Here is a 19,722-nt window from a genome sequence, read left to right as displayed (position 1 = left end):
ATTTGTGTGCTTTTCATGCTTGGTATGAATATTTTACTGTCAGTCTTTCATTGAAATCTAGAGAAGAAAAAATGAAAATAGTAATAAATAACTATGGTGGAGGCAGTGGGCGAAAATTTATTTGTAACTCCTGTAATTTTGATGTCTTGTCTCTTTCAGATAAGAGCCAGCATAAAATAATAGGCTTGGGTTCTTTGTGATGAATACCTGTTTTGTTTTCTGACTGCTGTGCAAGTTGTTGAGAATTATTGGCTTTTCATTATAGTGGAGTATTTTTGTCAGAGACTTGGGAAGAGAAAGAAACCACTGACCTTCTTTTTTCTCCTGCTTTCTCCTCCCTGCCCCCTCTTTTTTCCAGGCTCCTTCATGATGGTGAACAGTTCTGGGAGGGCATCTGGGCAAAAAGCTCACTTGCTGTTACCAACCCTGAAGGAAAATGATACACATTGCATAGACTTCCATTACTACCTTTCGAGCCGAGACCGCTCCAGCCCTGGGTCATTGAATGTTTATGTGAAGGTTAATGGTGGACCTCAAGGCAACCCCATCTGGAATGTCTCTGGTATTGTTACAGAAGGTTGGGTGAAGGCAGAACTTGCTATCAGCACATTCTGGCCACATTTTTATCAGGTGTGTTCCCTTTTCTTATACAAAAAAAAAGTTTTATTGATATGTTTTGGATCCAGAGTAAGTACTGAAAGAATCACTTCTCTGTTTTTGCTGGGTATTACGCAAGACTGTCCACTATGAAAGCTGACACTGTTGGTTCAAAATAAAAACAAGATAGTAGTACTCAGAGTTGCATTTGTTGTTTCTGCTGTAAAAGACAATTTAAAAGGAGTGTAATATTAATATTAGCAATGAACCTGAACATCAGATCACGTACCTGTCAGGGATATTGGATCCTGTGGAGAAACTTATCATTGCACATGAAGGCCACCTCCAAAGTGGGGAGGGAAGCTAAGGGGGCAAGAGGACAAAATTTACCAGACAACCATGATGGCATTACAAGAGGCCGTAACTTTATTGATTTACAGCTCGCAGAGCATTGGTGCTGCATAGGCATGGATCCAAGCATCGGCTGACCCTCCTGCCAGCCGATGACCCACCATGCTGGCTGAGGGGTGGAAACCATGGGATGACAGTTCGTAGGATATCACGTGATGCAATCTTGAGGACTTTAATGGGAGAGCACCCTTATAGCAGACACTCTTGCTCACTTGAAGGAGCTGCAGTGGACAAAACTATCTGCCTTCAGCAAAACCTTTATACTTGGAGAAGTGAGTTGTGGCTTGGATATTTACTGATACCTGTAGTACTCCCAAGAAAAGGTTGAAATGGTCAAGGAAATAAAGGGACAGCTTACATTCCTAATAACTGACACAGTGAAATTAGTTTGACCTTGCCCGTTATTTATGGAGTGCATTTTATTAACATGGTATTATGAGAGATACTGTTTAGTGTGGCAGAGTTAACCATTAAAAGCTAGTTGCAGCATATACTAGCAATGAAATTTGTGCAACTTACTCCCCTTGCTGAGCTAAATGGATTTGGAAAGGCCTGCTTTGTATTGCACTGATAGTAAATAGATGTTGGTGCTCCCCCACCCCAGCTAGAAGTAGTATAAATTATCCAGACTTTGGTGTGTGTGTCCCATCTAGAAGTAGTATAAGTTATCCAGATGGTTTATCCATCACCATCTTGCTCTGCCCGCCCACCCCAACCACCATTATCCAGACTGGTTGGCATGATCAAATCCAGGTAAAACCTACTGGTAAAATGTACCAGTAAAACATAATACTGCATAAAGGATTAATAAGCAGAAAAATGAAGGTAGGTCCAGATGTTTCTTTTCTTTAGACACATACTTGTTCAATATGTCTACCCTGACTACCTTTTCCATTCTTTTTGCAGTTTTTCTATGAGCCTTTTTATTATCCCAAACGGGATGTCAGAGTCATGATTCAGGCATGCTGGGACCTCCCAAAGGATAACTAATACTGCAGATTATATAATACATTTGCAGCAACTTAATGCTAACTGTAATATATTTAAACCTTACCTAAATTGAAAGAAATATGATGCATTAGATCAAATGGTTTTTTAAATTAAGCATATGCATATGAGATGGAAATGAGAGATGCATCCACTTTATTTCTGCTTATTAATCCTTTATACATAATTACATTTTACTGGTACATTGAAAGGTTGCTTAAATAAATGAAAAAGGGGATACATTTCTTTTTTAAAATCCAGAAGGGCTTAATTAAGTTTTTTAAAAAATTCAACATTCATCCATAAGAATATTTATAAGTACATTAATTCTGAATTGCCACATTTAAAAACAAAAACAAAAACATTTCACTGGGTTAATTGGCAAATATGATTTATCCTCTACTTTGTTGTTGTTGGTGAGTGCCCTCAAGTCATAGCTGACTTATGGCAATTCCTGGTGGAGTTTTCATGGCAAGAGACTAACAGAGGTGGCTTGCCATTGTCTGCCTCTGCCTCCCTGGTCTTCGTTGGAGGTCTTCCATCCAATTACTAACCAACGGCAACCCTGCTTAGTTTCCGAGCTCTGATGAGATCAGGCCCACCTGGGCTATCCAGGTCAGGGCATCCTCTACTGTAAAAATGGAGAAAAAACCATTAAGGATCATTGATATTTGCTTTATTGACTTGATATGTGTTTGAACCTCAGCAAAACTGTTTTTTGTGGTCCCTTCCTAGATGCTGTTCTCAAGTAAAAACTGATATGTACCTTAGCAAACACATCTTGGTCACACTGTCTAAGTATGTTAGAATAATTCCTTAAAATGTAATATTCCATTTTGGATTTTCCAACTGAGCTTACATGAGGTCTTTAGGCTTTTTCAGGATAGCTAGGAATGGGCTTGTTCAAAACCTGTAGCTGGGCATAGAGCAACCGTAAGAAGAGCTAGGATTTGAACTGCAAGGAGGGCTTGCAGAGAATGTATAAAGAAGCTTTTTTCCAGGCCGAGCATGGGAACATTCCCAAGTTTAGTCACACTGTCTCTAATTCCACAGAAGCTTTGCTCCTGTGACCTAAGTCAGGGAGAAACACTTCATGTCTAGACTAAATCTTAGCTGATTTATCATATGGAGGTTAGTCAATTGATTAAATTACTTATACAAGAACAGTACTTGGGCGAATCCACACTTACCGGCACAGTGCTAAGCAGGCGGAGTGAGAGCGTCTTTCTGGCGTGATTTATGATGTCATCACACCATGATGCCGCTCTCGTGGCGCGATGAAGTCATAAAACGTGCCAGAAAGATGCTCTCACTCCGCCTGCTTAGCACTGTGCCTTAAGAAACTCAGAATTTAATTTATATCATCATTTATGTGGATTTATTCAATGGTAAAAACTTAATTCATCATGCTAGATAGATGTTTTATGTAACAAGAATAAGCACAAACAGGTGATGGTCCAATTTTTCCCATATACCTACAAGTTAGAACTATTTAACCACATGAAGCTGATTAAGTCAAATTCTTAGAACTTGTGTGGAACTTGCAAAATCAGCTGTAAATGCCAAGAAAAAAGGTTATCTTTAAAAAAGAGTATCATATCCTGCTCAACAGACAGTGTGGTGTATAAATATTTTAAGCAGTTAATAATTAATAATTTTAATGTAATGAAATGATATCAGATCATGCATGACAAAAAAACAGACTTGCAATGCAAAATAACAGCCAAAATGCAGACAGGGATCAATGTTTTCACTCAGCATGAGCATTACAAAACATTGTTTTGAAATGGCTGCATAATAGTGCTTCACTCCATAGGAAAATTATCAATTATTTATTTAGTTATTTATTCTTGGATCTCCCACAACCTAATCCAATCACCACAGCATAATAGTATTATTGTAAATATTACTGGTGTCCAAATAATGCAGCATATTTTTTAACACATGAAAGGTCTGCATGTTTTTAAATGGTCCAAAACATATTAATATTCAGTTGTATTTTGGATCCTAGAATTCATTTGTTTAACAGAGGTGATATTGACAAGAAATTCTTTCACCTGAAATTGTTACTGCAAGAGTGGCAAACGCAGAAATAAAATCAAAACAATGTTGTGAACTTTTGTAAATTTAAATGAAATCTGCTCTTCCCTTTTGTCATATATGAATTATTTCTCTTTGAGCAGCACCTACCTTATGTGGGTGCTTTCACTTCAATTAACTTATTAGGGATGCTGCAGATTTAACCATGGACATAAAAACATAGGTTTGGAAGGGATCCCAAGGGTCATTTAGTCTATCCCCCTGCACAATGCAGGAAATTCACAGCTATCCCCCCCTCACCTCCCTCAGTCACCCCTGCTCTGTGTCCAGAGGAAGGCAGAAAACCTCTGGGGTCCCTGGCCAATCTGGCTTGAAGGAAAATTCCTTCCTGATTCCAAAGCGGCAATCAGCTTTACCCTGGGCATGTTCAACAGTTACTGTGTTTGAAGGTGTCAATCAGATGTGATTCGATCTCCATTCTGTTCATTCTGAACAACCATGAATGTCTGCTGAACTGTTTTGCACTGAGTTTTTGCAAAACTGCACCTGTGCAAATATGCTTCCAATTCAAACTAATCAGTGGACATTATTTTCATTAAGAATAAATTAGATGAATACTGAAATGTAAGTTTATATTGAAACACAGCATTTATTTATGACTGATTTATATTATTTGTGAATGATCTGTTTATTTAAACAATGGCCTGCTGAGCAGAGTAGTTATGTAGCCAGGACGGGGAATAGTATTTATTTAAAATATTTATACACCCACTTTTCTCTCTGATATCCAGATAGACAACAACAAATTAATAAACCTAACATTAAAACAACACATTAGACACAAAATTAAAACAACGTCTCATCCAGCAGAGTATTCCCTAGGGGTGTGCAGTTCAGGTCTGGAATTTGGGGAAACAGCTAGATTTTTGCTGACTCAGTAGCATTTGTTTTTTCTGGATCAAAATAAACAATACCAAACAGATCTGGTATTCTGGACTCAAGCCATCGAATTAATTTGGTAAAATTTGGTAAACAAGGCTTGGCTGTTCCTTTGCTTTTTCCCTGCAAAGAAAAAACAATCCATGCCTTTTTTGCAAGGGGGGGGGTCATTTTTCAACCAAATTTCACCAAATTTTCAAAGGACTTATTCCTGCCATCCTCTACAGATTCCCCTCCCAAAGTTTCATGTAGATTGGACCCCAGGGGCCAATTCTATGGGCTTCCAAATAAGGTGCCTCCAGCCACTCTCTCTTATTCCCTATGGTAAAAAAAAATTACCTGGGGGCTATCTATGGGGCTGGGAGTGGCATTCCACCATATTTGCAGGGGACCTACTACTGATTATCCTCTAAAGACCCCCCTCCAAGTTTCAGGAATATTGGACCTCAGGGGCCAATTCTATGGGCCCCTGAACAAGGTGTCTGCAGCCACTCCATTGTTTCCTATGGGAAGAAGTTAAAGGTGACGCCCACTGCAGAAGCACATTGGGGCAAGGCTGACATGGCCAAGGCATACTCCCAAATGCAAGCTCACCCCAGACAAAGCCCAATGGAAGCAAACTCAAGCAAGGGAATGTAATCCCCCCAGAACCGAAGTGAAGCAAGGGGACCAATATCACCCCATACCCATTTCACCCAAACCAAACTAAAACAAGGGACACTGTTGTAATTTAGTCCAACAGAAGCAAACCAAAGCAAAGGAATGGAATCCCCCCCTAGAACCAAAGTGAGCAAGGGGACCAGTATCACAGAACACCCATTCCACTTAAACCAAACTGTTGTAAGGAATACTGTTGTGACTTAGCCCGACAGGAACAAACTGAAGCAAGGGAATGCCTTGTGCTTGTGGCTTGGTACCATAGCTGGCACCAGGGTTTCTGGTGCCTGCGGCAACCCCCTGCACGTGTGCGCAGCACACGCGCCATGGACTACTTGACATCATCGTGCGATGATGTCATCGCACAGCACAAGCCGGGGGCATTCGCTGGCGGATGGCTGGGGTGGCGGGTGGAGGCTGCTTCACGCTCTGCACGCCGCCCTGGCAGCGGCTCGTGGCTGCTGTGCCTGGCTGGGGGCATGTGGTGGCAGTGGTGGCAGCAGCACGGGGCTGGCTGGCTGGCTGCAGCAGCTGTGGGTCAGCCACGCCAGCTCTGCGGCGCACGCCTCCACCCCTGACACCCCCTCCGGCGCCTCTCCAGTGCCCTCGCGCCCTGAGGCCACCGCCTACCTGGCCTCAATGGGCGCACCAGCCCTGCTTGGTACTACCTGGTTCTGTGATGTTCCCTTACTGGTAAAATACAGTTTTTGACTACTGGTTCAGATAGTTTTCATCAGAGGGAATAATGGAGAATGGCTGGGGCATTTTCTTTGGGGACTCATAGAATTGGCTCCAGGGTCTAATCTTCCTGAAACTTGAGGGAAGGGGTCTTTAGAGGATAGTCAAGAGTAGTTTCCCTGAAAATTTGGTGAAGTTTCCTTGAAAAATGACACCCCCTCCCCAACCTCCTATATAGCTCCCAGATTGAGTTCCCCATAGGGAACAGCTGTACTATTTATTTATTTATTTAGACTTATAGTCCACTCTCCTCGCAATGCAGGCTCAGATCAAATCACAACCTGATTAAAACATAATACAATATACAATAAATAGCATATAGCTAAAAGCAATTTAAAACTGGAAGCAAAATTTAAACAGACAGCAGATTTCACAGCCCTACAAGATCACTGGGTCTGTGGAGGCTAATATACAGTAATGAGCTAAAACTAGGGGAGGGGTCTTCCCCCCCTCAGTAGGAGGCTGAGAGGAGGCCCGCCCGCCTCAACCACCAAAAGCCTGGTGGAACATCTCTGTTTTACAGGCCTCTGATCTAGCCAAACCAAATTAGATAATCTGTTTGGTATTCCCAGAATTCCAAATTTTTGGGTCCCCAGAATACCAAATCTGGATTTCCTGATGGGAAGGAGGGTGCACACCCCTAGTATTTCCCGATTGCCCAGATTCTTCTCAAGAATAGCTCAGTTTTGCATCACTGGTAGAAAGCCAGGAGGATGGGAGTCCCTGCAATAGCCAGTTTGGTGTAGTGGTTAAGAGCGCGGGACTCTAATCTGGAGAGCCGGGTTTGATTCCCCACTCCTCCACTTGAAGCCAGCTGGGTGATCTTGGGCTAGTCACAGTTCTCTGGAGCTCTCTCAGCCCCACCCACCTCACAGGGTGATTGTTGTGGGGATAATAACATACTTTGTAAACCACTCTGAGTGGGCATTAAGTTGTCCTGAAGGGTGGTATATAAATCAAATGTTATTATTATTATTAGTTTCTTCTGAGAGCTGTTCCAAAGGTGTGGGTCAGTCACTAATAAAGCCTGAGCCCACATTATGACAGAACATATCTTAAAAGAACTAAAAGTAGACCTTGATGGGAAGATCAGAGCTGCTGCACTGGAACATGCTGAGAGAGGTGGTACTTCAAGGTGGCACCTACTACCTGTTCTCAAAATTCCAAAAGTTCATCAAGACTGGAGTCCCCTCCTCTTAGGCATATTTCAGGATGGAGGTTTCTTTGGTTGGTCATTAGATAATAAAATAATATATGTGCTGACCTGGGAATTTCTTACCAAGTTTGAAATTAATGCATATGAGAAGTTTAATTAGTTTGAGCATAAGCTACATAAGACTGGAAATAGTGAAAAGCTCACTCTAGCTAACTTGTCTAAGGAATTTGTTTTGCCCTGTGTGTTTCAGGTGATATTTGAATCAGTTTCATTGAAGGGTCATCCTGGATACATAGCTGTGGATGAAGTCAGAGTCCTTGCCCATCCATGCAGTAAGTGCAATTCCTCTCCCCCTTCCTTCTTGCCACAATAATGTATTACACTAGGCCCTGCATCAAGAGGAGTAATTCACCCGATTCAATCAGTTCGCAAATATCTTCTTTTATCCTTTGCAAATGCTTAGAGTGGAGGCAATCAACCCTGAATAAATACATAATTTCTCCAGTTGTGCAACAGGCAGAACTGCTATGAATGTGCAGCTAGTGCCAAAATCCTGGTCCATTATTAAGGGGGATATAAAGCCCTTGATTATTAGCTCTGATTCAGACCATTGAAGGGGGAGAATTACAGGGTTCTGATGGTACCCGTATAGAACTAATTTAGGGAAAGACAGGAGGTGGGGGGGGTGGGTAGGCAAAACCGAGAAAATTAGGCAACACTCACTCTCAGGAAGAAATGTCCTGGAGTGTCTTTTCTTTAAAGAAATGTAAATTCTTTCAGTACTTCTATGAAAGGATTTAACGAATATGTATCACTTTCAAAGCATTTGGCTCTTACTGTGAAGTAGAGAAATACGTTAAAGATTGTTTCACTACAAACCCCAGGCTGATGTATTTTCTTTAGCTGCTTTATCCCTTAAAAACAAACAAACAAACAAAATCCAATTAGAGTTTCTTACTCAGCTGTCATTAGAGATGTCCAAATTGTAATATTCAGATAAAAACTTCTCTGTATCCAGGGTTGTTCAGATGTTACATTAGGCATTTTTCACACTTGCAAGAGCTATCTGGCATTTGTATTCTTATGAGTTTAATATTTGGTATAATGCAGCCAAAAAACATACACAAAGCATTCTGATTTCAACAGGAAACAGACATGTGCTGTGCTTTCCATTTGCAATGAACTTTAGGTTGCGTGGTTTTTGTAGGCCAGCAGGGTGAAGCTGCTTTGGAATTTGGAGGGTCTGTAGGATAGGTCCACGCCACCAAGTTCCAGCCATGGTTCACCTTTGAACTGGGCTTTCAAAGGTAAATGACATCATCAGCACACAGCAGAGTCAATAGCTCTGTGTGTCTGCTGCAGACTATAGCACATGGATCACCCGCCATAATGGCATCACCTGGGATAGAGCTGAAAAGGTAGCCCAGTTCACTGTGACAAACTGTAGCCCAACATATTCTAGTTTGATTAGGTACGCTTTTCAGAATCTTCCCCCCAAACCCTCTGTCGAATATTTTCCTTCGTAAATATGGTGGGAATATTATACCAAGGCATTATTTTTCTCTAGGGGGGCTCAGCGGTCTGGAAAAGGAAGGTTGGTGCTGTTTGTGGGAGACAGAAACCAAGTGGCTTGTCTGTGGGGACAGTTTCCATGGTTTTAGTAGCATTATGAATGGATTTGATTTATGAAGATGTGGATCAAGGAATGAAATTTCCCACATATTTTTGGACACAGTCTGAGGCAGTTGCAGTCTGAGGCAGTTGTCTTCTAACACACAGTCCTGTTCTGGTTTTTGTTAAGCATTATTGTCATTGTTGCTGCTAGACAGAGTAGTTGCCTAGCTTTTAATTTATTAAAGCATTGGAAAGAAAACCTTTTTTGAAATTTTTGCTTTCATTTATTGTCATATTTATATATTGACATAACTGAGAACTGTTTACTTGAAGTCATCAGTCCCTATTTTATTTTTATATTTGCTTTCTTCTTTAATGGCTTCCTTTTTCTTCTTCTTGAGAACCTAATATAATAGCATTATCATCAATTAAATAGACTCCATTTGATTTATTAAAGGTGAAGGGAATGGAAGATACCCGCTGTCAATATAGTTTGTTGCACATAAGCTGCGAGCAGCATAGCATCATACCAAGACCTCTCCATTTCAAGTGACAGATCTATGACCCTGTCTTGGACAACAACTAGTACATCAATAAATTGTGACATGGATAAAATACTGAACAACTGAAAAGGATGGCCTAGCACCATTTATCTCAGTTGACTAGACTTGGTGCTACAAAACTGTGGTGAATAGCGCTCACAAATACCAGTATAACTTCTTATTCTTCATGTGCATGTGGACTCTAAACTATAAAGTTACTGTGTAGCAATTTAATGTCAGATGATTTTTTTTCTGGCTAAAAGGGGGAACAAATCCTCTTTTCTGAGAGAAAACTTTGAGAGATTAAATACAGCCTACAGATTCTGCCCTTCTTCATTCTAGTTTGTGACAATCACAGTCGAACTACTCAGTGGGTGCTGTTTCCATTAAAACAAAGTGAGCTTTGGAAGATGTTCTGACAATGGACCTGTTCACACACAGGGACCTGTTCACATATGGACCTGTTCACAAACTGCATTTGCTGCAGTTACCAGGTCACCTAAGGAACCAACAGTGGGGAACACTTTGTTCACTTTCTTGTCCAAGAGTGAGCAGGCTTCCAGGGCACTTGATTTTGGCAGTGTTCATAGGGACACCTTCTCTGTGCCATTTTACTTGATCACAGCCACTTTACATTGGACCTAGCTAGACCTGTCCTTCTAAAGAATGTTATTGATATCTCATTCAGCCTTTCTTTGAAGTACAATCTGGCCACATGCTATTTAGACATAGCTCCTAATGTATGGCAACTCACTTTCTGTGAACACACCCAACATATTGGGTGAGAGGGACAGTATCTGCAGTAACCTCTGGGGAGGCATAGTCAGAGTTTGTTTCTCATGGAATCAGCCCTGCCATTGATCATACAGAGGCAGCTTCCCCAGTTGTACAGAATCTTTTCACAGAAAAAGGGTCCCATATTTTGTGGCAACAAGCACAGTCATTATTAATATATAATGAGTAATATATATATATATATATATCATTATTAGCAAGCAAGGAAAAATACTGGTGGGAGGGAGAGAAAACCAGCAAGTTGTCAGGGGAGGGGCTGTGTCTCCGTGAGAGAGCCCTTGCTTTGCATGCAGAAGATACCAGGTTCAAGCCCGGGCATCTTCAGGTAAAAGGATCAGGTAGTAGACTATGTGAAAAACTACCATCTGAGACACTGGAGAGCTGCTGCCAGTATGAGTAGACAATGCTGACCTAGATGGACTGATTTATTTTGAGGCAGCTTCATGTGTTTTCATGTGTATTTCCTAAAAGAAACCATACAGTTTGGAAATTGTTGTGGCATAATCCTTCTACTCGGCAGTTGAACTGAACCACTCCCCCCCCCCTCCCAGTTTTGTCAATTATTTTGTTACTATAAATGGTAGATCTCTATACAGAAATCTTTTTAAATTTTACGCTCACCCGAAATTAACTCCCAAACACAAGAGATACCATAATCTTGTCTAGGGTATACAGTCCTTCAGTCCTGTGTATTGCTTCTTGGAAGTAAGCACTAATGAATACAGTGGGACTTACTTCTTTGTAAACTTTTAGAATACATGTCAATTTCCTTTAAAAAAAAAGTATCCATTTAATGTACAAGTAGCAACTAGGATATTTAAGTCTTAGTGAAATTATCTTCTCAGCGTATTGTGAATGATTTTTTTCTTCTACAAAAGGTGTTTGCTACTTGCTTGCAGTGCTCATTAATTGAAAACTGTTCTTGAGGAATGCTAAATGCTTTTTTTAAAGGAAAATCTGTTCCAATACTTATGTTTTCTGGGCTGTCCTAGAACATGGCGTCATATAATATTTTTAAATTCAGATTACTGAACTACTTTTCTTGATTACTTAATTCCTAGGAGACTAAACATATTTGTTAAGAATAGCTCACTTTCACAATTTACCTCTCTGCTACAATTATGTACTGTGCTGCTCTACCCAGGTAATATTTTTTTATTTTTGTTAGGAAAAGCTCCTCACTTTCTACGGCTTCAAAATGTGGAGGTTAACGTTGGACAGAATGCAACATTCCAGTGTGTCGCTGGAGGAAAGTGGTCTCAACATGACAAACTGTGGCTACAGGTAGCGTGGACACACTACTTCGTTTTGTTTATTTTTCAAAGGCTCCAAAGCATTTGAAGAGCTCTGTACATTCACCGATCTTTGTATTCATTCCCCGAGAACAGAATATTTTGTGCAGTAGCAAGGCATTTCTGTGTGCATATGGAAAATTTCTCTTCAGTCAAAAAGGCAGAACACACCTTCATGTTTTTAGTCACGTCCTTGGTGTTTTAAAATTGTACCCTGTAAGTAAACTTCAGCTGAACACATTGTGCCTATTAAGCATCTGGACATATTACACAAAATAAGCAGCGTTAAATAAATATATTTAATATTCCTAATTAATTTCAGTTGCAGAATCTGAACATGCAGACTTGCAGATCTTGGAAGAGACAAACAACTGTAAGAATTGTCTCATGGATGGTGTGGGAAGAGGAAGCATAGATAGTGTGGACGGGAGAGGGAAGCACACAATGCTTTTGATTGTTACATTCACAAGAATACATTGTGGATTCAAGCTTCAACACCCCCTGCATGTGTGGTTTTCAGTCTTTTGCCACAATCATGAGTACCAGAAATTTGATCAGTATTCTACTCTGTGCTAGAAAATATACTCTCTGTGTTATGCTGCATGATTGCTGCCCTGAAAATTTCAAGAACTATGGTAATGTAAAGAGTATGTGCTCATTTTTTGGACGTTGGTTGTACCAATCATTCATAGTTGACATGAATAATAAGATAGAATGAGAATTTCCAAAAGCACGTTGAAGGTAGCAGCTGTAACAGCATGCTGGAATTCAGATTTACCCCAAGGCCAGGTGAGGTCATAGTAAATAATGGCATAAAATTCAATCAAACCTATGGCCTGAGTGTGTAGCCTATACTCAGACATACTTTAAAAAAATAATTCAAGATGATGAGTTTTAAGTCTGGCCCCTAGTGTCTTCAGGCACTGCTACATTGCCAGGAAGAAATTAAAAGCATGCATCTTGGCCACTGGATGCCCTTTGATGATCCATAAATTATACATAGCAGAATTCTTGGGAGGGTTTTCTGCAAATCCAAACTTTTCTTATTAATTGTAATTTTTCATTTATACATAACTTTATGCTTCAGTACTAAAGACAAATAATTGCGAATCACTAATACAGTTTATGGTACAGTATGACTTCAGCTAAATCAGCTAAAGATTATGGTAAGGGTTATTAGGATCACAACATTAGTAGAATAATTTAATTACAATCATTGTATTGTTCATCTTAATAGTAGGAAACCAATCCATTCATGCACGGAAGTTTTCCTGCATTCATTTCTATTTTGACAATTCCTTCTGATAATAAGAATACGGCCCTCCTGGCCAGTAGCCTTCACTGAGAAAGCCAGGGGCCGCTCTTTGCCTCCTTGGAAGGAGGAGGAGGAGACAGTGCATTTCCATGGTATCTGGGTCTCAGGCTGGGGGCAGGGGGGGGCGTAGACAGGAGTCTTATCAGGCAGCTCTGCCCAGCTGGCTGGCAGTTGCTCTGTGTGCTCAGCCCACCCACCTCGCCCTGTAGTAGTGCAGGATTAACCGGCTGCTGTTCACAGCACCAGGCAGGAATTTTTCCCCCTTTTCCCTAATTGGCATGAGGAAGAGGTGGTACTGCTTGCAGAGGCTTGACAAGGTGGAACTACCTTAGAATGGTCACTGGGAGGACAGAGTTTGAGGATAGAGAGCAGGCTGGTGAGCACCCTTGGTGCTTCCCCATTGGTGGGGAAATGGGGTCTGCAAGGAGTGGCTGGTACTGCTTGTGATGACTGCCAGCTGCATGGGTGGACTGTCTGGGGGAACCACGCATGCAAGTCCTTCACTCACTGCTGTACAGCTGAGGCCTTAGGAGCTTGAAAGGGGGGACCCAGATTTGCCTGGCTAGCTGGGTCCCAGCCATACACACAGATGACTCGCATCCAGGGCTTTGTGGCTCGCCCAGATAGGTCAAGGCGGAGGTCCAGGGGTGACCCTGTGGCTTGACCTGTACTACTAGTTGGCCCTTCCCATATTAATGGTTGATGTTATGTTTAATAAAGTGGCCTTTTAGTTCCAAGCCTTGTGTCTGTCTCATTATTCTGACTACGATGGCACAAGTACTTTCTGGAGTCAGAGGATCTGTGCAAGCAAAGCCTTTTAGATTGGTAGGATGGACTGTGAAAGGAAGAGATGAAATCAAGTTTTCCTCAGTGCAGAAGGGGAAGGAGGAATGGTTTCAGCCCCTATCCTCCCTCACTCCTCCAGGTGAACTGGAAAACCTGAAGAATAGTATCCAAGATTTAACATGCTTAAAACTTCTCCTTCTCTATACTGTTTGCCATATTACATTTTGCATTGAATGGCTCACAAATGTGTGGACCGGAGTCTCCCTGTGCCACTAACAGCTGTCTGATGCAGAGGTTTTTTTTTTTTAATGCAGCTGTACTGTCTAGATTGGCAATAATTCGAATATGCAAATTCTCTTAGTGTTTTATTATGTATGTCCCATTCCCCCAAACCATTTTCTGTGAGAAAGAAAGAAAAAGAAAGAAATGGTTCTCTGCAAATTTAAAAGAGAAGGGTAGTCTATAGATTGTCCTTATCTAGCTTTTAAATTTTGTTTTAAGTATTTATATCCAAATGGTTTTAGTGATGGCTTGCAAGTTAAATTACAATGGAATGTCTATAAAACAAAGCAAGAATTATCATCAGCATAAAGTGTTAAAAATAAAACACAGCAGCAATGAACTAGAGGAATTTTGGGTCTCAGCAATCAGTGGTCATAATTTACAAGACCTGTCATAGAAATCCTTACATCTCCATGTCAACATTTAGATTCAATTAAGCTGAAAATTGAAGATTGGAGGAGCCCACTCAGTAGGAACATCCAGTCAATTTTGATGAAGTTTGAGTAACGCTAATTCAATGAAGACTTCTTCTGCAAGAAAAACAAAACGAAAATTATACATTCATGTCCTAAAATTTGCAGCCAATTTAACAAAATGAATGATTAGACCATGTTTACAAAATAAATATAGTGACTTATAGAAATCAAAGAAATTTTAGAAATTATTTTTTTTGAAAGGTAGTCTTTGTTTATTGGATTTGAAATGTTGAGAGATGGCATATATTCTTTGGAGTGCATTCAGCCCACTGCCGGTGCCAGGGTTTCTGGCACCTGCGGCAACCCCCGCACGTGTGCGCGCAGCACACGCACGCCATGGACTGCGCAATGATGTCATCGCGCAGCGCAAGCCGGGGGCATTCAACGGCGGATGGCTGGGGTGGCAGGTGGAGGCTGCTCCGCGCTCTGCACACCACCCCGGCAGCGGCTCGTGGCTGCTGTGCCCGGCTGGGGGCATGTGGCAGCGGCGGCAACGGCACAGGGCTGGCTGGCTGCAGCAGCTGTGGGCCAGCCACGCCAGCTCCGTGGTGCACACCTCCACCCCTGACACCCCCTCCGGCGCCTGTCCAGTGCCCTTGCGCCCTGAGGCCACCACCTATCTGGCCTCAATGGGTGCGCCGGCCCTGATTCAGCCATCGTAAATTTTATATTTGAAGATATTCTGTTTGTTTTGTATATATAATTATATATATATAATTATATCTAAAAAAGAAAAAAGCTCAGAAATTGTATATATTACCATTTTTTTTAAATATGTGAATTAAAGAGCCCCTGTACATGATCATGTTATAATTATTTTGTATTGTTTCTCCTCTGTTCCTTTTGGCAGCAGTGGAATGGCAGAGACACAGCTTTAATGGTCACTAGAGTGGTCAACCACAGACGGTTTTCTGCTACAGTCAGTGTGGCAGACACTTCTCAGCGCAGCATCAGTAAATACCGATGTGTAATCCGCTCTGATGGTGGATCAGGGGTTTCAAACTATGCTGAATTAATAGTGAAAGGTAAGTACTATCCCGCCCCTGCAAAATTGTTGTTCTTTTTTATATTGATACAAATGCAAAAGTATCTTAAGGAGACAGTTTTTACTCTAAGCTATGACAATGAGCCAATGATTCCAAATTCTGAGATGAGGACTTTGCACAAGTCTCGTCTTTGCTGTGGAAGTTCTCAGTTCATATAGTGAATATGATTATGATGGATGAATGCTAGATGCAGGGATTTTTCTTTATTATTGTGTCACCTCAAGTTATGGAACTTCCACACTACAGAAATTTGTCTGATGCCTGTTGAGTTTTAGCAGAAACAGTATTATTTTCCCAAGATTTGGGTTAATTTATCTTGGTTTTGTTGTTTTCAGTGAGGTTTTTATTCTCTTCCTTTCTGTAATATACATTTTATTTTGATCTCCTAGTGTATTTTGTAGCAAATACTGTTGCCAGTCATTATAATTTTTTAAAATAAATTTATCCAAATACCTCATTTGCTATCATGCTGATCCTGTCTACTTGATGTACATGTGGGAGTCTCATCCTTGATATGAGGAAGGCTTCTAACATTTCTGACCCAGCTACTTTAGTTCTCTTCACTTCCAGTAGAAACAAGGCATAATGCACGGTGTCCTTAAACACCAGCGTTTTGGTCTTGCTGAAGTTGTCATACTCTTAAGAGACTTTAACTACTCATAGGTATAGTGCTGATCTTGATAGTTTCAACTCTATATAAAAACCTTCCACCATACTTCCCTTCCACAAGGAATATTTACATCCCTCTAAATAACAATGGCTGAAATTTTTTTCATAGGATCCATGTGAATACTAACTATACAAAAGGCATTTAAAATCATACTACGTGTGAATGGCTCTTTTTCTATGGAGAACAGTTTTCCTTTAACCTCTTGTCACATGGTCAGCCAGCATTACAAGGCATGTGTTTCTCCAGATTCCCAATTAGATAAGCATATGTAGTAAATGGAAGCTACAAGTGACCATGTCTTCAGGTGGGTAAAACTGTCCTATAAGCTTTAATGTGGTTACTGCATGTATAGAGTTAACTGGATGCATTAATTAACATCATATTTGGAAGTGCCTAATGGATATAAAAAGAAGGAATACTAGCCTCTGTGAGAAAGATCGGTGAGATCAAGGCATTGATAGAGAAAGAAATTTTTGGCCAGTGCTGAAAATGTTAACTGTAGCTTGTCACGATGATGTAATGGATTAGTAAGTTGTAAATGGTGATGAATTGCTACCTTACAGATAAGACATTGATAGATGCCATGTTGGAAGTAAACAGATGGGAGGGTGGAGAAGTCATTGTGGTAGATAGGGCTGATAAAGAGGTCAAGGTAATTAAGTGTGGATTAAGTATTATTTTGCCCAGACTTTCTTTGCCTCCCCCTGCCATTGATCAGGTAAATTTATGAGTGTTTGATGTGAGGTTAGTATAATGAAGTACTGATGTCCCTTTGGAATTGTTTGGATCAGTGCTTCTCAAAAGGTCTAACTAATTTGTTGAGGATAATATTAAATTTGCAGTGATGTGCATGCACAGAACTTGAAATGAAGGCAAACTGCAATTGCTTAATTCTAAAGAGCTGTTTATTGAATTGTAGTAATGCACTTGGACATACATTGAATTAGTCAGTAATTGCAGTCTACCTCAATTGACAATTTTTGTTCATAAACTTACTATATCAAGACAAACCCAAATGGTTGGATATAGATATGTTTTCAGAGGAAAACAAAATTATGAAGTTTGTGTTTTTTCAATATGCTAGACCAAGACCAAAATCCTATATAAAACACTAGACATTATGTCAAAAATATCAAAGGAGTATTATACGCTCTGAAGAAAACAGAATTTGCAATAAGCAGAAAAATGGCAAATTGCATCATCAGTTTGACTGAATACTTGGGAAAAATCTTTCTGGGCATACAAGGAGATACAGATGCATAAGTAAGGAACAGCTGGATGAACTGGAATCTCAGAATGAACATGGTTTCTGGGAGTACCTTTAATCGGCTTCAGAGGCCCATGCAATGTTTATAGAAAACAGAGGTTGTCATTTAACCACTACTAGAAATCAAAAATTAAATGAAGTGCTGATATGTTTTAACAACTGTTCCTTTTAAAATCAGCTGGTGTTGATGCTGTTGGTATATCATTTCTGTTCTGCCTTAAGAAACATAACACATTTGTTCAATTACTAATGAGAACTGCTGTAGCATAGTGGTTAAGTGGTTGGGTTGCAAATCAGCACTCTGCTGGTTCAAATTCCGCTACTGCCATGAGAGCAGCAGGTGGTCTTTAGGTAAGCCACTCCTCTCAGCCCCGGCTCCCCAGCTGTATTGAGGGGATAATAACACTGACTTTGTTCACCGCGGGCACAAATCTATCTACAAAAATGGTATATAAGCACACTGTTATTGTTGCTGTTAATATCATACTTCTGGTATAAGTTAAATGAATAATTACTGAATAGTGGTTGTTGCATAGGACACAAGCTCAAAAAGTATATTCACAGCTTGGAGCCATCAGTAGGACATTATTCAAAGGACTATGTGGCTTCTGCATGTGTACAATACCAGATGGCTTTTTAAGTTCCTCAAGAATGTTGACAGAATGTTTGTAGCTATCTCTTCTATGCTAGATCATCAGAGTGCATGTGCCTTACTTTCAGAGGCTGAGCCTGCCAGACTCTGCTCTCAGGTGTACCCAAAGAAAGGCAAATTGCTTGTAATAAATGATGGTGTTTATTAAAAGATGGTAGGTGCAAGGTGATACATAAATTAAGAAAAAGTAAAGAAAAGCTTACATTGTCCCTTCTGCGTACAGAGAACTCCTTTCCATGGTGGATGAGCTACGGACTTTGGTACTGAGTCACATCATTACAGCTCCCCATTCCCAACAAAGTCCCCTGGGTTGCAGGCAACAGTAGATTTTATACAGACAAACCTCTGCTCTCAATATAATGCAAGCACAAAAGTAGCCCGCCCACCCCTATTTATGAGTGGCAATTACACCTTGGTGTTTACAGTGGACCCTTATGTCAACTATGACCTAACAGCACAGTTCCAACTTTCTCGCTAGGTAAGAATGTGTTTTGCTTGATGCAGACCTGGCCTCAGCCTGTGTGGAGGTGTGAGTTAATACAAAAGGCAAACATGAAACCTGTGAACAATTCACTAATTAATACTTTCTTGAGATGGCAGTGGCCTTCTGCATTTGCCTGGAATGCAACATGACTGGCTAATACCACCCAATCTACTTCAATCTAAATTCCATTCCTTTTCCAATTTGCCATATGCTACCCAGCTAACTTGTTTTTGGATTCAGCCTGATGAGTACCTACCTCGAAAGGTTGACTTGTACTTGTCTAGTGCCCAGAAGGTTTGAGGATCACCTCTCGGTCTCAAGCTGTTCACTAGTAGAGGGGCTAGTGGTGGGCTGCTACCATGAAAAGTGAGGATTCACTTTCCAGCTTTGCAATTTTGCTCCTGTCACCATTAAGAAGTAGGGCAGTCCCTCTGAGAGATCCTGGTTGGGGTGGCCCTCCTTCTCTTACAGAAGGTTTCTGATAAAGTGAGCTTTGATTCATGAAAGCATATACCTGTCCCTCCAGGTTTTTGGGGAAAAAAAACAATCTGCATTTTTTTGGCAGTGTTCAGAATTAGACATACAGTTCTTTTGTTTTCTTTGCCACATACAATATTGCATTGTTTTGTCAAACTTTTATGGATTAGACCCCTCAGAGTCTGGAAATGGAAGAAAATATTTTAAATAAAATGTTAATTTTCAATTACAAATGCCAAGTTTAAAGCGGGAATCACATTTTCTTCTGACGAGCCAAGAACAAAGGTGGAGAAGGAGATAAGAAAGCTAGTTCAAGTTTACTGGTACTAGGCTAAAGGCTTCTCTTCCAGGAGCAACTCCTGTCCTACTGCAGAGCTCCCTTTCCCTGTGCTCATGTCTCTGACCTGCCTTTCCATTTTAGCCAAACTGTCCTTGAGGCAGAAGACAAAAAGCGTGGAAGTTCTCAACCATATAAGTATGTTCATATAAAGCATGTCAT

At 40.7% G+C, this 19,722-nt stretch overlaps 1 protein-coding gene across 1 annotated transcript in view; it reads left to right on the top strand.

Moving 5' to 3' along the window:
* The first annotated feature begins 366 nt into the window (after positions 1-366).
* Positions 367-19,722, top strand: part of PTPRT (protein tyrosine phosphatase receptor type T) — a 560,054-nt gene continuing 540,698 nt past the window's right edge. Inside the window, exons 1-4 of the mRNA XM_054980796.1 lie at positions 367-630; positions 7,776-7,857; positions 11,645-11,760; positions 15,478-15,652. Coding sequence (XP_054836771.1) covers positions 367-630; positions 7,776-7,857; positions 11,645-11,760; positions 15,478-15,652 — 637 coding nt within the window. The remainder of the gene's footprint in view (positions 631-7,775; positions 7,858-11,644; positions 11,761-15,477; positions 15,653-19,722) is intronic.

Source organism: Eublepharis macularius, chromosome 5 (genome assembly GCF_028583425.1).
Source record: "Eublepharis macularius isolate TG4126 chromosome 5, MPM_Emac_v1.0, whole genome shotgun sequence".
NCBI lineage: Eukaryota > Metazoa > Chordata > Lepidosauria > Squamata > Eublepharidae > Eublepharis > Eublepharis macularius.
The sequence above is the reverse complement of the archived record's forward strand: the minus strand, read 5'-3'. Positions and strand labels throughout refer to the sequence as shown.